Raw genomic sequence first — 17,200 nt, 5'->3', positions numbered from 1 at the left:
CTAGTTTCAGATTATTCTGACAGATGTAGATAGGAAAAGATCATCTGATAAGACGCTCGGCAGCGATAAACCACAACCACATGCTGTGTAGGGGAGGGGAGACTTTAAATAGGTTACACCATGACAGTACACCAAGTTTAACAATGCTCCATAAATACATTTGAAAAATTCTAGACAGTTTTGTCCATTCAAAGCCATATTTGCGACTGTAGTTTTGTTCAAAAAACAGTCAAATATGAAATTCTTCTTACTTATAATAACATCTTGCAAGTAAAGGTAAAGTTCACCTAAAAATTAAATATTGCTTGTTAATTTACTCATCATCAGGAGATTTTAGGTGTAGAATGCATAAAAAAGATTTAGATTAATGCACAATAATTCATTTTATAAATATATATATATATATAAATACACATTTACAGGCAAAACAACAGTAACACCATTGCTCTCCGATGATACATTGACGCCTTATGAAGCAAAACAAACTGTCTGTTCAATAAAAGGAATCATATTTACAGGATTATTATCATTAATTCACAGTATTTTTGCTTCATGAGTTTATTTCAGTGTTTTGCATTGTCAGGAGCCATTGTTATTAACGTTGTTTTGTCTGTATATATTTGTTGAGTCTCAAAAAAGTCAATGGTAGCCATTGACTTCCATTCTACAAATTCCAAAGGGCCTAGTTTCAGCTTAAAATTGTACTTCTAAGATGGTCTGAGGGTGAGTAAATGTTAGTATTTTTGGATGAACTGTCGTATTAAGTCTCTGAACTGTCATATTAAGACCCACAGTGTTTTTTACATGTATTTTTTTTTATTTCTCTTTGCTATTTGGGCTTATTGGAAATCTAAGTATCATCTTTTCATATAATGTACTTTTATAGAGAAATGATGTCCAAATATGTGGACCCGTGATCCGAATTTACATACAACCCTTTTTTTTTCCCTGAATTTTTAATGCATATATAACATATAATTTTTTTTTTTAATTGCTTTGACTTTCAGAGAGTAAAAACAACATTTTTTGTACATGTGGACACTCAGGCCCTAGGAGGTTAAGTCTCTTTCAATGGTTTCTGCAAAACACTAACCTGGAAAAAGAGTTCTTCCTCAGGTTGGTTTGTTACATCTACTAGGTGTATTGTGTATTTTAATCAACGCTAGCAGTTCTTGTTTGCAAAATGCATCAGATTGCAGCACTTTACAACACCATTCTGATGCCACCAAGTGGTGAATAGGAGTTCTGCATTTGAATCTGCTAAGTAGACCTGCAACATTATGTGCATGGGACTTCCTATGACATACATTTTTGCATACAGTTCTTGTACAGTACATTGTGTTTCATTTCACATGCTGATAAAGAAAGTCAACATGACTCATATAGGTCAAGCTTGTTGTCTCATGATTTGCACGTCTTTCGCAAATGACCTAGGTTTAACATTAAGGCATAGTTAGAGAATATCCGAATGAAGTTGTCTATGAGCAGAGCTTTAAGATTGACATTTAATTTAGACTGGTGCTGTTAATCATACAAAACAACGCATTGCTTGCATGAAACATCTTTAATATGGTTTAGACATACAAATACTCAACGTAATGCTATATACATTTACATTTGACTGAAGTGTGCCACATGTCATGCAGTAAAATAAACTGCCGTACACATGAACTGATGTCGTCCACTCAAACATAGTCATTTTCAAAAACACAAGCAGTTTGACCATTTGTCTACATGAAAATGCAGTATCAGGTCACTGAAACCAAAACGCTTTGAAAACTGCTAGCAAGGTGAAGATTTTGAGAAATTTCTAATTACATTTTAAAGTGTTACATGTGATTTATGAAGGCAGAGGGGATCCAAATGCAGGATCCAATGGGTAGAACATGTGATATGATAAATGGCGGATGTAGTACTTAGTGTTGGAGTTGAGTACCAAGTCCTTAACCAGATAAGTCCACAAAGGGCCAAGTTGAACTCAAATCTAAGTCCTTAACATCTGAGTCTGGCTTGAGTCCGGCCGATGATGTGGTTTCGACTGTACTTGTGATATTTTAAGGGTCCAAAATGTCCAAGTCCGAGTACAAGTTCACCAGAGTGTGTGACAAGCCCAAATTCAATCACAATTGTACCCTAGTCCGAGTCAAAATTCGAGTACCCCAACTCTTGAAGTAAACCCAAATTCTATTCCTTCGACTCATAATCAAACTATTGACCTTATTCTGCAATGTGGAAGTGCACTCGTTCTTGTGATGGTTTTAGAACTTCCAATTCTGTTGCCTAAGGAGGAAATGACTAGGAATAATAAACATCTGAATACGGTCAAACCTCTTGCTCTACAAGCAAGTGTCCATGACTATATATAAAAAGTAGAATACTATAATAAGGAAATATTAGTTTACAACATCAAGCAGTACAACAATCTGTTTTTAACATCTAAAGAATAATGGAAGTGAGTGAAACCGGAAGTCTTGAGCCAAAAAGATTTCAGTGGCTGCATCTGCTCATACCTGAAGAATAACATAGAAGATACTTTACTAAAGCTCATGAAGTAAGTTCAGATTTAAATGGAGTACCTACTCGAGTAGTAGCCTACAGTATGCATTTTTTGAAGTACTTTAGCTTATGATCATCTGCTGCATAAAACATACAGTATGCTGGATAATATAACCGATGTTGGATATTGGTCACTTTCTAACACAACCTAAAATCAACCAAATATCAATGTCATTTCACGTCATTATTGGACGTCAAAATAACATTGTCCTTAGACGCTGGTGACTTAAATCTAACCTAATGTTAATGTTCTATGACATTGTACATCTCCTTGGTTAGCTTATGACATCAAACAACCTCTTGACCCAGAAGTATTACTACTCGAACCACTCAACCCAGAAGCATAAATTGGCTTTTATTCTAATTTTTTAATGTGTAAAAATCAATGAAGTGAATGAGACCGAAAGTTTTGAGCCAAAAAGATTTTCAAGAGTTCCCACTTAGATATGCTTGGCGTATAAAGCAGGTTTGGCATGCTGTCCCGGGAGAGAACCCTGAGCTCGGAGATATTTGAGCCCAGGGCTCCCGCCCGGTCGATAAGCATATCAGGAGATCCGAGATCAGGTAGGTCTCGAGAGCTCCCCCTTTAGAAAAGGGAGGAAAAGGAGGAGATGGGGTGGAAGGGGGGATTCTTCCAAACGAAGATAGAAACAGTAGGGAGAAAATGATCCATTTATAGTAAACTAGGATCACTCTGATTGGATTATTTCTGATTACAGATGAGCGGCCAGACGTGCTCAATCATATCACGTATCTCGAAATTCAATCATATCTCGAAATTAGTTTATGAAACTTCACCTAATGGCAGTAGTAGCCTTCTCAAGGCAGCACACAACCATTCAACCCGGAAGTTTTACCACTCTAACCACTTGACCCAGAAGTAGAAAAATGTATTTTTTTTGTTGGTAAATTGCCTGTTCAATAAACAAGAGCCCTCAAATATACTTCCAAGGCCTCAGCCAAAGCTTAAAACACTAGTCTTGAATCTGATTTGTAGTTTAATGACAGCCACAACTGCTTGCAACCATGTCTTTATAATGTTTTAGAACCACGTTTTCTTCCTCGTCGAAGTACAGGATGCTGATAGGGTGAAGTGCATCAGGAACGCAACACGGTTTTCCGGCCTCCTGCGGTAGTTTTAGCACATTCATGATGGATCTCACTGTCGCGTGGTTCGTAGCGCGTAGACTTCGATCCAGTGGAAACAGACAGGAACCTGTGCAGCTGTATGCGTTGTATCCTCTGGGTGAGATGATCCATCCAGACCAGCCTATTTTAGCGAAGTCTACATAGAGGTTTGTTCTGTGGCATGTAGATGATAATGTGCGCAAACTCCTGCGGCGGCGCAGTGTTGACTGCACTAAACCTTCCATGGGTTTGAGGAAACTATGGGATATGTTGATAGTATGCCCTAAAAGAGAATCAGCAGTGACATTTTATTTTTTAAATAAAAAAACGTTACGACAAAAAGTAAAGACAACAATGTTATTTATGTTGCTTTAACTTATTTTAATAAGTTCATTCTGTTTCAACTAAATGTTTAACTTAGCGTTTCGTCAGTTTGATTGAATATCTATTTGCATAATAGCGTAATCGTGGGCGCAAAATCAAATGTAAGCAAAAAATTTATTAAGAGTTTCAGGGACTTATGAAACTATGAACATTTTGTTTTATTGTCCTTAAATCAAGTGCTTTCTGTTAATGGTTTAATTAATTATGAATAGATTAAAAGCATGTCTAATTGTTTGAATGCATAAAACGTTATTTAATTAACATTTACGTAATTTGACAATATAAAGGCCAAAAAATGCCATGAAATCTTTGTGTTTATTTTGTTTAAATGCAGTTTTGTCTTTTTTAATTTTCTGGATTCATAATTTAATTCAAATGCATTATTGAAAATGGTGGTAATCCCAAAGTTCTCTTTTAAATGTAATAAAATAACAATCTTAATAATTCCTTCTTTTTTTAGAGTCAAAAAGAACTGTACAGCAAAGGTTTTAAATTGTTAAAATGTAAAAATCTAATTAAAAGATATATGCATCATCATTTTAATTAATAAATGAGACTTTCCTAAAGTTTGGACACTTTTTTTACATACAGTTTAAGTCAGAATTATTAGCCCCCCTTTGAATTTTTTTTCTTTTTTAAATATTTCCCAAATTATGTTTATCAGAGCAAGGAAATTTTCACAGTATGTCTGATAATATTTTTTCTTCTGGAGAAAGTCTTATTTATTTTACTTCGGCTAGAATAAAAGCAGTTTTTAATTTTTTAAAATCCATTTTAAGGTCAATATTATTAGCTCCTTTAAGCTATTTTTTTCGCTAGTCTACAGAACAAACCATCGTAATAAAATAATAATTGCCTAATTACCCTAACCTGCCTAGTTATCCAACTTAACCAACCCAGGCTCATTCTGAAAACGTAGTCCCGAGGATGTTTCTGGAGACTGCGAATTATGTAGTCGGATGTACGTATGGCTGCATTTCATTTTTTTAACAGAACGCTGCGGGGCGGTGTGACGCCGTTCCTTTTAGCGCTTGCCGGCTGACCGCTTACCCTTGTGTGGAGGGCTTTCCGGCCGCAACCAGTTTGTCCGGTTAGCTCGTCCTGTATGTCGGTGGACTTGAGACGCAGAGAGCAGCTGACCACGACGACAACGACCGGGTTCGAGTGCGGGGAAGAGCGGTTCCAGAAATCAGGTAAGACTAAAACAGAATCCAAGAAATAAAGTGAAGAAGATCATAACAGGGTGAGAATGTGGTAAAATCCGAAAACGTGGTAAAAAAAAGTCAGACGAGAGCTTTTCTTTTTCTGGACGGCTTTTGTAAATTGTTGGTTGGGTTTAGGGCGGGCGGGTCAATCGGTAAAATTGGTTCGGTTCAGGGAAGGAGGAGGGTGGGTCGGCCGGCCGATTGACCGGTCGCCCAGTTAATCATTCAGCCAGTCGGACAGACAGACGTTCGTTCAACAGCGGCCTCTGGTGGGTTTACGCGAGAACAGCGCAGACGCGAACGGCACTCGTGGGACACATCTGAGAAGCCAAAAAGGCGCACACAGCGGCCTCTCGCGGATTCGTGAAAACCAAAAACTGCAAAAATACGTACCTCCCGGGACGTATTTCGCAGTCTCCAGAAACGTCCTCGGGACTACGTTCTCAGAATGAGCCTGGGTTGCAATTAACCCAGTTAAGCCTTTAAATGTCACTTTAAGCTTTATAGAGGTGCCTTGAAAAATATCTAGTCAAATATTATTTACTGTCATCATGACAAAGATAAAATAAATCAGTTATTAGAAATGAGTTATTAAAACTATTATGATTAGAAATGTGTTCTATCTTCTCTCCGTTAAACAGAAATTGGGGAAAAAATAAACAGGGGGGCTAATAATTCTGACTTCAACTGCACACTGGAGTTGATTTTGTATTTATACAGATTTAATTTCATCGATGTCACTTTAAAATGTTCTGAAAAATGTCCATCATTTATTTTTTTCTTTTTAAATGGCTTTTATTATGTTGTTTACACATATCACAGACACAGACTTTCTGTCTTAACATATGAAAATGTCCACCCGTTTTCGACGCATTCTGTTATGTGATGAAAAACACCATTTTAAAGTAGCATCGGGAACATTTGTGCGTATAAAATAATAATAAGAAAAAAAAACGTACCAGCAATGCATATATGTGCATGAATAAATTAGTTGAAGCTTGAAAAGTGTGTTTATTTTCTAAAAGACCACATGGCCAAAAGTGCCCGCAGTCTTGAAAACACTCATATATTATACTGGTGCCTGGAGAATTTCAGTGTGTTTAACTGCATAATTACCTGTGTGGAAAGGAGGGTGTTGGTAGTGCTTTCGTTCATCATCTGAATATATAACCAAATATGCATTCGTCTCCACTGAATGCCTGTCCATCTGAATGCTGGATCCAAACCCGTTACTTGAAGGTAAAGCCGCCACAACTAGGATACTGTTATTTGCGCCATTGTTAAAAATCCATTTAGTAACCTAAAAATAATGTAAAAGTTGATTGGAACAAAGTAAACAAACAAACATACCGATCACAAATAGTTTTCTTCTTCAAACTGAGATTTTACCATTCGTGTGATGTTGAACACTTCCCATCCTTTAGTATAGACTGGTAATAATCTTGAGCCCATCACATTTCCACGCGGAAGTTCAGGTCCGGTGTCCAGCACTTCATACAGCTCAACCTAAGACAGCACAATTTTTTGTCATATTAATAACATTCTTTGTGTAGATTATGAATTACTGTATATTCCTTATTGATTTTTCACACTCATATTTAAAAGAAAAACATGTTCAGACATTTATTTTAAACAACTTTTTTTTTTTATGTGCAATACAGTTTGTGCAGAGGTGGGTAGAGTATCCAAAATCCATACTCAAGTCAATGTACTTGAAGACATTTTTACTCAAGTAAAAGTAAACGTAACAGTCTTAAGCTGCCTTTCCACTGCACATGACATTCAGACATGACAGTCGGAGTACGCCCCCTTGTGACAGTCGCACAGAATTTTCAGTTTTGTCGTGCACCGTGGGGGAAGCTGATTTTCGCAGTGTGTGAAATAAAGGAGTGCAAGAGCAAGAGGCTTTATTCCCCGTGCGTTCACCATGATTGAATGAATGAATACTAGAAACTAATAGGCCGCAAAAAATTGGAGGGAATATGGAGACAACATTTAAAAAATAATATTTTTTATTACTCATTTATGAATAGAAATGTTTTCTTTTAATATAGACTTTTTTCTGATTCAAGAAAATAACGAAACTACTATTTCTCATTGCGCGTGCACGGACCTACTTAGACAACACTGGAATACATCACATCCGGTCAGTCGCAGGAGTTCAAATATTTTAATGGATCCACAGCTCTAATCCGATTAGAATTTTCCGCATAAGGAGCTGATCAGACCTCCACGCAGCTCCCGGATTACTCTCCACTAGAAATGAATGACTTCCGGTCTGTCGCTCGTCGTTTTGTGTGCAGTGAAAAGGCCAACCCAGCCCCATTCTGAGAACGTAGTCCTGTGGACGTTTCTGGAGACCGCGAAATACGTCCCGGGAGGTACCTATTTTTGTTTTTGTGAATCCGCAAGAGGCCACTGTGCGCACTTTTTCACATCTCAACGCCTCTCGCAAGCGCCGGTTGTGCCCACGCCATTCTCTCGTAAACCCGCCAGAGGCCGCTGTCGAACGACCTTCCGCCTGTCTGACTGGATGACAGAATGATTGACCGTGCGACCGGCCAATCGGCTGACCCACCCTCCTCCTTCCCTAAACCCAACCAACGACGATTCACAAAAGCCGTCCAGAAAAAGAAAAGCCCTCGTCTGATTTTTACCACGTTTTCGGATTTTGACTACATTCTCACCCTGTAACGAACTTGTTCGCTTTATCGCTTTAACTTTTTCGTTTTTGGATTTTTACCTGATTTCTGGAACCGCTCTTCCCCGGACTCGAACCTGGTCGTCATCGCCGTGGTCAGCCCCTCTCTGCGCCTCGAGTCTGCCAACGTACACGAAGAGCTAACCGGGAAAGCCCTCCACACGGAGGCGAGCGGCCAGCCGGCAAGCGCCGAAAGGAATGGCGTCACACCGCCCCGCAGTGTTCGCTTAAAAAAATGAATGCAGCTGTACGTACCTCCGGCTACGTATTTCGCGGTCTCCAGAAATGTCCACGGGACTAAGTTCTCATAATGAGCCTGGATTGGAAAAGGCGGCTTGCTTGATTAACTGTAAAAAAGTTCATTCATTCATTTTCTTCTACTTTCTGGGGCAGCAGTCTCAGGAGAGACCCCCAGACTTCCAACTCCCCATATACTTCCTCCAGCTCCTCCCAGGCTACCCGAGAGACATAGTCCCTCCAGTGTGTCCTGGGTCTTCCACAAGGCCTACACCCAGTGGGACATGCCTGGAACTCCTCCCTAGGTAGGCGTCCAGGAGGCATCCAAAACAGATGCCCGAGCCACCTCAGATGACTTGTCAATGTGGAGGAGCAGCGGCTCTACTCCGAGCTCGAGTGACAGATCTCCGTTCATTATCTATAAGGGTGCGCCCTGCCACCCTGAGAAGAAAACTCATTTTGGCCGCTTGTATCCAAGATCTTGTCCTTTCGGTCATAACCCAAAGCTCATCATGACCTTAGGTGAGAGTAGGAACGTATTGACCGGTTAATCGAGAGCTTTGCCTTTCAGCTCAGCTCCGTGTATCACATGTAGGGCTGGAATTCCCTTTTTTCTGCATAGGAGTTACAGTACATACATCAAAAATGTGCTTAACTTACTTTGTAAAAATGATGACGTCCCATGAAAGGCTTTTTATGGTGAAACCATCGAAATTCAGCTTTGGTCACATGCTCCTCCAGTCTGAATGACGTCAGGTTGAAGAAGTGGTAGGAGCCGCTGGACTGTGCTGGATCAGATAGAAGAAATCCCATGTTAAAGCGATAGTTCATTCTGTCATCAATGAGTATGTTTACATGGACACCAATACTCCCATTTTATTACGATTTAGACAATACTCTGATTAAGAGTCTACCATGTAAACAGCGATTTTTGATGACCTTAAAGACATGTGGAGTATGCCAGTTTTGGAGGCATTATTGAAGTGCAATATTGACACCTTAATCAAACTATTACCGTCATGTAGGACTTTTTGCTGCATTTTACGACAGGATAGTCTATACACACACACACACAAACACGGCTGTTTGACACTATTCTCTGCTCCTACCGAGTCAGTAAAGGACGTCAGACACACATTGCGAAATGCGGGAGATTTTTTTCTCTCCATTTCGGTATCAAACTCCATTAAGCAACACTCTTCCACTAGTCCTTACTTCATACTCACATCCAATACCTCAGTTTGTCACGGGGGCATGAATGAAATGTTCCTAAAAGAAATTGAAACTGTCAAACTGCAGTTAAAGTAAAAAAATTAAAAATGAAACACCTGAAATTGCATGAAACTCTGGAGGAAACACTGGAAAGCATCGTGACACAATGACGTTAATTAATCTATGTGCTGTAACATGTAAAACGGGATCATGAAAGGAACATTCAAAAAGCAACTCATGTGAACACCTTAATCATATTAGTGTCTTATTCAGATTAAGGTAAATAATTACAGTACTATATAGTCATTTACTCCTCCTCTACTTGTCCCTAAACCTGTATGAGTTTCCTTCTGTTGAAGATATTCTGGGAAAAATGCAGAAACCAAAAAATAAAGTAGAAACCAAATAAAATAAAAAATATATGGATGTCAATGGCTGTTGCTTTCAAACATGCTAGAGAATATCAACACAATCTCACGGCAATTCGTAACTTTTAGATTTAGTGGGTAATTTGTATGAATTTGTACGATCTAATTCGTACATTTTCGTATGATTTGCTCAACCCCCAAATGACGGTTGGGCTTAGGTGCCACGCCTCCTTTTTAAAAGAGTACAATTTCGTACGACTGAACTCGTACGAATTAGCCACTAAACTGACAAAACGTAAAATACTCATGAGATCAGGCTGGAATATCTTGTTTTGTGTTGAAGAAAAAAAGGAAATTAATAAATTTTTAGAACCAGACGGTCATAAAGTAAAGAAAGTCGTAAAGGATTTTACCACCTGAGTAAATTTAAATACGATGTTAATGATTTTGAAAATGACACAGTATTTAGCTGTAATATAAACTGTATTTTACTGTAGTAAAGTTATGCAGTATGTTACTTTATTTTAGAGTAAAGAAAATTGCTTTATATTTCACAGTAAAGATATGCAATACTGTAAATACATATAGAGCAAGATCTGTAAATGTAAAGATAGTATTTTGCTGTAATTGATTTACAGTAAATTACTGGTGAACTGCTTCCAGTAAGTTACTGCAGAGTTTACAGCCAACTGTAAACAGGAAACTGTTTATTTTACTGTAGTAAAGTTATGCAGTATGTTACTGTATTTTAATTCTGTTGCACTGTGAAAATTACTGCATATTTTACAGTAAAGATATACATACAATCCTGTAATAAATATAGAGCAAGATTGAGATTTTTTTTTGCTGTAAATTTAACTACAGTATTTTTGCTGTGCTTGATTTACAGTAAGTTAACCTACTGGTGAACTGCTGCCAGTAAGTTACTGTAGATTTTACAGGAAACTGTTAACAGTGCGTCAACAATTTATGGTAAATTACACAGTATTTAACTGTAATATAAACTGTATTTTACTGTAATAAAGTTATGCAGTATGTTACTTTATTTTAAAGTTGCATTGTGAAAATTACTGTATATTTCATAGTAAAGATATATTATCCTGTAAGGCCATATAGAACAAGATCTGTAAATGTAAAGATAGTATTTTTGCTGTAACTGATTTACAGTAAGGTACTGGCTAACTGCTGCCAGTAAGTTACTGTAGATTTTACAGCAACTGTAAACAGGAAACTCTATTTTACTGTAGTGAACTTATGCAGTACGCCACTGTATTTTAATTCAGTTGTGTTTTGAAATTATGGTATATTTTACAGTAAAGACATACATACAATTCTGTAAATTAATATAGAGCAAGATAATTTTTTTGCTGTAAATTTAACTACAGTATTTTTGCTGTCCTTGATTTACAGTAAGTTAGCCTACTGGCGAACTGCTGTCAGTAAGTTTCTGTAGATTTTTACAGGAAACTGTTAACAGTGTGTTAACGATTTTTGTAAATGACACATTATTTAATTGTAATATAAACTGTATTTTACTGTAGTTAAGTTATGCAGTATAATACTGTATTTTAAATATAAATATAGAGCAAGATACATTTTTTTGCTGTAAATTTAAATACAGTATTTTTGCTGTCCTTGATTCACAGTAAGTTAGCCTACCGGCGAATTGCTTACTGTAGATTTTACAGGAAACTGTTAACCATGCATTAACGATGTTTGTAAATTGCACATTATTTAACTGTAACAAACTGTATTTTACTGTAGTAAAGTTATGCAATATGTTACTGTAATTTAAAGTTGCATTACAAAAATTACTGTATATTTTACAGTAAAGATATACAATACTGTAAGACCATATAGAGCAAGATCAATGACGCTGTAAGTTAAAATACAATATTTTTGATTTACAGTGAGTTACTGCCGAACTGCTGCCAGTAAGTTACTGTAGATTTTTACAGGAAACTGTTAATAGTGTGTTAACGATTTTTGTAAATGTAACATTATTTAATTGTAATATAAACTGTATTTTACTGTAGTTAAGTTATGCAGTATAATACTGTATTTTAATTCAAAATTGAAAATTACTGTATATTTTACAGTAAAGACATACATACAATTCTGTAAATAAATATAGAGCAAGATAAATTTTTTTGCTGTAAATTTAAATACAGTATATTTGCTGTCCTTGTTTTACAGTAAGTTAGCCTACCGGCGAATTGCTTACTGTAGATTTTACAGGAAACTGTTAACCATGCATTAACAATGTTTGTAAATTGCACATTATTTACTGTAACAAACTGTATTTTACTGTAGTAAAGTTATGCAATATGTTACTGTAATTTAAAGTTGCATTACAAAAATTACTGTATATTTTACAGCATATAGAGCAAAATCAATGACGCTGTAAGTTAAAATACAATATTTTTGATTTACAGTGAGTTACTGCCAAACTGCTGTCAGTAAGTTACTGTAGATTCTACAGGAAATTAAGTGTACTATCCTTTTAAATATACGCACCTTCAAAACTTCTCACAATGTTTCCTTCCAGCATGTTCTGATTGCTGTCCGCGAGCGCCTCATAAAGCTCCATCATGAACTGAGGTGTTTTCCTGCGTCGCCGAACATCTCGCTTCAGCTCTTTATTCTGGAAGATTTCAGTCCAGAAGTGTAGTTCAGTCATGTTTGATAACGTTTGCACATCCGTAGAGCTGATAATATCATCAGCCGATACAACAGCAAAAATCCCAAAGAGATAAATTCCCAAATACTTCATTTCTGACGGTGCAGATCTCCTATAGTGTGAGTTTTTGCACCTGCTGCTGAGATGGACTGGTGTAACAGTGCATTCAAACCTACTATAAATTGACACCTGAGTTTACACAAGCGTTTGTATGCTCAGCACACGCAGATAACAAGCCAAACATCATGACTAAAGTTAAATAAACTGTCTGGCTCATAGTAATTAATCACATTAATACATCATTAAAGGGATAGTTCACCTAAAAATGAAAATTCTGTCATCGTTTACTTACTTTTTGCTTGTTTTTCTTCTGTTGAACACCAAAGGAGATATTCTGAAGACTGCTGGAAACCTGTAACCATTGACTTCCATAGTATTTGTTGTTCCTAATACAATGGTTCCATGTTTTCAGCCTTCTTTAAAATATCAGAAAGAAACTCATAAAGGTTTGAAACTACTTGAGGGACAGTAAATAATGAGTAAATGTTCCTTTTTGGGAGAACTATCCCTTTAATGCCACCTCTGATATTATTATTTTTTCAATTTAAACTAACCTGATCTTTCCTGCAGGTTTTCAGCTTTCTTCTATATGTTTTTTTTTTGTTAAAGAGAAGAAATAAACTAATAAAGGTTTGAAACCACACAAGGGTGAGGAAATAGTGAGTAAATGTTTATTTTTGTTCCCTTTAAGGCCACCTCTGATATTATTATTTTTTACTTAAACTACCCTGATCTTTCCTAAATAATATAAGTTTTAGTTTAAAGAATGCACTGCTTTTGCAATTTCAAGAATGCATAGACACTTGATTCAAACCTTTTAGTTTTTTATATGTTGAACACAAAAGAAGAAATTTTGAAGACTGTTGGAAACCAGTAACCATTGACTTCTATTGTATTAGTTTTTTCTGCTGTTGAAGTCAATGGTTACACGTTTTCAGCTTTCTTCAATATGTTTCTTGTTTGTTTGTTTAGTTTTGCTATGTTAAAGAGAAGAAAAACCTAATAAAGGTTTGAAATCACCCAAGGGTGAGTAAATAGTGAGTAAATGTTCATTTTTGGTGAACTATGCTTTTAGGGCCACCTCTGATACTCTTTTTATACTTAAACTAACCTGATCTTTCCTAAATAATATAAGCTTTAATTGAATAAAAGCACAGCTTTTGCCATTTTAAGAACAAACCTGTTTTTGTTTTTTTTTCTTCTGTTGAACACAAAGGAAGATATTTTGAAGAATGTTGGAAACTGGTAACCATTGATTTCCATAGTATTTATTTTTTCTGCTATGGAAGTCAATGGTTACAGGTTTTCAGCTTTCTTCAAATTAGTTTTGTTAAAGAGAAGGAAACGCTTGAAGGTCAAGGGTGAGTAAATAATGAGTTAAATTTATTCTTTTTTGCTTAAACTGATCTTTCCTCAAAAAATAGCTTTAATTTCAAAATAAAATCAATGCTTTTGCAGTTTTAAAAATGCATAGACAATTGCTCAAGTCATCTACTCCTGTATAAGTATAATAATATAGTAAGATTGTCTTATAATAATATGTTGTGTTTGTCAATTAATCAGAAATGTATTATTAATAACATCTGACACTATAAAGACATTTATAATATTCAATTTCAGTTCAAATGTATGCAGTTTTACAGTATATGAACTCTATCTACATATATATGTCTATCAAAGAATTAAATGTAATTAAGCTTTATGTACAGTATTTTAATTAAATATATGAAGCCTTGATTATCATAAGATACAATACAAAATTATATTTAAATTAAATAACAACTATATAAAGAAATAAATATGGTTGCAAACTTTTTTTATTCTGGGTATGTATATTTGACAGAATAATCCAGAACCTGTTTTGTTGAAATAAGGAGTCATCAGTGAGGAGACGGATGGCAGAAATCCCTGTCATTGTTAGTTTTAGCAGGTTTTTTTGTCTGTTATCTCTGTTCGGCCAGATCCTCTCACAGTGACACAAGTAAACGCAATGACAGAACTATGACGCAAATGGAAATGAAGATTCACTCGCTGTTACCATGAGCCTGTTTGCCCTTCATGACGTCATTTTCTGCGTGTCATAACAGTGCTCAGCATAAATGAGTACACCACTTTTTTAAATTGAATCCTTTTTTTCCATTTTTTCAGTGAATATAGATAATATATTGTGGTGCATTTACACAAAACGTACTTAAAAAAATTACACCAATTTTTCTTTTTTTGTTAGATAAGTTCCATTTTTGGCTAGACTAATCTAATGTTTATGCACAAATATCTTATTATCGTAAAGGATCTTATATAAAATATTAATTTAAACTAGATAAATCAAGATAAAAGTTAGCTAAAATAACACTAAAACAATTGTTCACTGGGGGAAATATATATATAAACTAAAAAAATGATGTCTGCAAACCTGTTGCAAACAATTTACATGGGTTGAATTTAAATTAACAAATTAAATTTAGCAATGCTCAACTTAATTTGTTTTTTTAAATTCAGCCCAAATAAATTGTTTACAACCATTGTTTAACTTTAACTCTAATTTGTAAATCCAAGGAGTCATCTCTGAATCATTTTTTTCAGTGTATGTGTATATAGATAGATAGACAGACAGACAGACAGATAGACAGACAGACAGACAGACAGATAGATAGATAGATAGATAGATAGATAGATAGATAGATAGATAGATAGATAGATAGATAGATAGATAGATAGATAGATAGATAGATAGATAGATAGATAGATATTCAGTATTTAGTGTTTTTAACTAGTTTTAGCCATTCTTAAATAAATTTTACTTGAAGTAAAATTACTTGTTAAAATGATTGTCTTTCTTCAGTTGAACACAAAAGAAGATATTTTTAAAAATGTTGAAAACCTGTAACCATTGACTTCCATAGTATTTGTTTTTCCTTCTATGGATGTAAATTGTATTTCCAACATTCTTTAAAATATCTTCTTTTGTGTTAAATATAACTCCTAAAGGTATAGAACCACCTGAGGGGGAATAAATAGTGAGTAAAGCTTCATTTTTGAGTGAACTATCCCTTTAAATCCTATTTTCTTAAAATAATCACAACATTGAAATAAGAAAACATCTAATTGAGTTGAAAAATAAAACTAAATAGATTATTGTTATTTTAGGCACTGAGCCACTTAAATAGAGTAAATACACTAATACCACGGTAAACACATGGGAACATTTATTCACATTTATATGAGTTGGTGATCCGATAACTACAATATGATTTAATATTGAGCTTTATATATATATATATATATATATATATATATATATGTGTGTGTGTGTGTGTGTGTGTGTGTGTACGTATGTATAGATAGATAGATAGATAGATAGATAGATAGATAGATAGATAGATAGATAGATAGATAGATAGATAGATAGATAGATAGATAGATAGATAGATAGATAGATAGATAGATAGATAGATAGATAACAATTTTACAAACATGCAATACCAGATTTTAATTGCATTTTTAAGATATGAAATCAAACACTGTCGGCCAATTACATGAAAAATATGTTTTATCTCCACTAGATGGTGGTGACGACTAAGAAAACAACTTTTCGTTTCAGCACATCTGCTAATGTTTGCAAATTGGCTGATGCTTGAAAGCAGAGAAGTGCAGCAGTTTGGCCATTTTCGCTGTGAAATGTTTTACTAAATGCTCAACTCTTCATACATAAACACCCGAGATGCCTCAGCAGTTATTACAGCCGGGTATTTTTGAACAAATGCATTGCGCAAACTAAACGCACCCTGCTATTATCCCCCTATTAAATATATTGTTCAAATTCCACCTCGTAATTATATATAGAGAGACTTACATAAACATTTGGGCAACAGTTTTCGCTGATATTCATGAAGATGAATGAGCTGGTCTGCGCATCTGAGGAGTTGAGGAGTCCTTTAAATGGATGAGGTAAATTTCTTGGCGGTTTCTACCCAAACCTACGGGCTCCGTTTGAATTTGAGGTAAAGTTAGTTACCTCAATGTATTCTGTTTGTGTGTGTGTGTGTGTGTGTGTGTGTGTGTGTACACGTACGTTACTAAATTTGTGGACGTCACATCTAAATAAATAGTGCTTATGTTGTTTTGAAGTCATACTTGCATGTCATTTCAGACCGAATATTCTAAGTACCATGGTAAACAATATAGGGAGCATGTCACAACTTGTCACTGAACTAATGTGGGAATATCAACTTCACCTCAATCCTTTGGCACTTGTGTAAACTATTGCTATTAAAGGCCTCCCCCATTTTGTTCGACATCATCCAAAAAAAAAGAGAGCAGATGGAAGAAATTAAACAAGCACCGAGTCATTGCTGCCGTTCTATTAGATATGTGAAGAGAAAATACAATTATTGCTAAAGTGGAAACATACCGCTGGGGGATTACGGGAGGCCTGCTGTTTTTATGTTTTGAGAATGATTGAATTCTCTCTGACCTGAAGGTGAAGCGTTTAGGGGCTGTTTGGGTTAAAGATGAAGATGGCGAACGGCTTTCGTTCCTCATATCTCTCACACACTTACTGCTCATTTCCTCTTCTGAGGATCGCGGATATGTTTAACAATTAGTGCGTTTGTTTAGACGTTCATTTTAGAGGTGCAGCTCCCCACGTGATGATGTTTTTGAACCATAC

The 17,200-nt window shown here is 35.6% G+C and overlaps 1 protein-coding gene across 1 annotated transcript; it reads right to left on the bottom strand.

Moving 5' to 3' along the window:
- Nucleotides 1-3,554: 3,554 nt before the first annotated feature.
- LOC130238813 (bone morphogenetic protein 2-like) lies at nucleotides 3,555-12,471 on the bottom strand. Its single transcript, XM_056469927.1, has 5 exons — nucleotides 12,309-12,471; nucleotides 8,872-8,999; nucleotides 6,663-6,779; nucleotides 6,390-6,573; nucleotides 3,555-3,967 (listed from the first exon to the last, which is right to left on the bottom strand). The coding sequence occupies exons 1-5, from the start codon at nucleotides 12,469-12,471 to the stop codon at nucleotides 3,555-3,557; spliced, it is 1,005 nt and encodes a 334-aa protein (XP_056325902.1).
- Between the last annotated feature and the right edge of the window lie 4,729 nt (nucleotides 12,472-17,200).

This window comes from Danio aesculapii, chromosome 12, assembly GCF_903798145.1.
Source record: "Danio aesculapii chromosome 12, fDanAes4.1, whole genome shotgun sequence".
In the NCBI taxonomy this organism is placed as follows: Eukaryota; Metazoa; Chordata; class Actinopteri; order Cypriniformes; family Danionidae; genus Danio; species Danio aesculapii.
This window is presented reverse-complemented; position numbering and strand designations above follow the sequence as displayed.

Bases quoted from the DNA above. Each gene is read 5' to 3' on its own strand.
- LOC130238813 (XM_056469927.1), bottom strand. From the start codon at position 12,471: ATGACTGAACTACACTTCTGGACTGAAATCTTCCAGAATAAAGAGCTG. The intron at 9,000-12,308 runs GTGCGTATATTT...TATCTGATCCAG, and splicing joins CATTGTGAGAAGTTTTGAAG to CACAGTCCAGCGGCTCCTAC. The intron at 3,968-6,389 runs GTAATTATGCAG...ATTCTCTTTTAG, and splicing joins ACACCCTCCTTTCCACACAG to GGCATACTATCAACATATCC.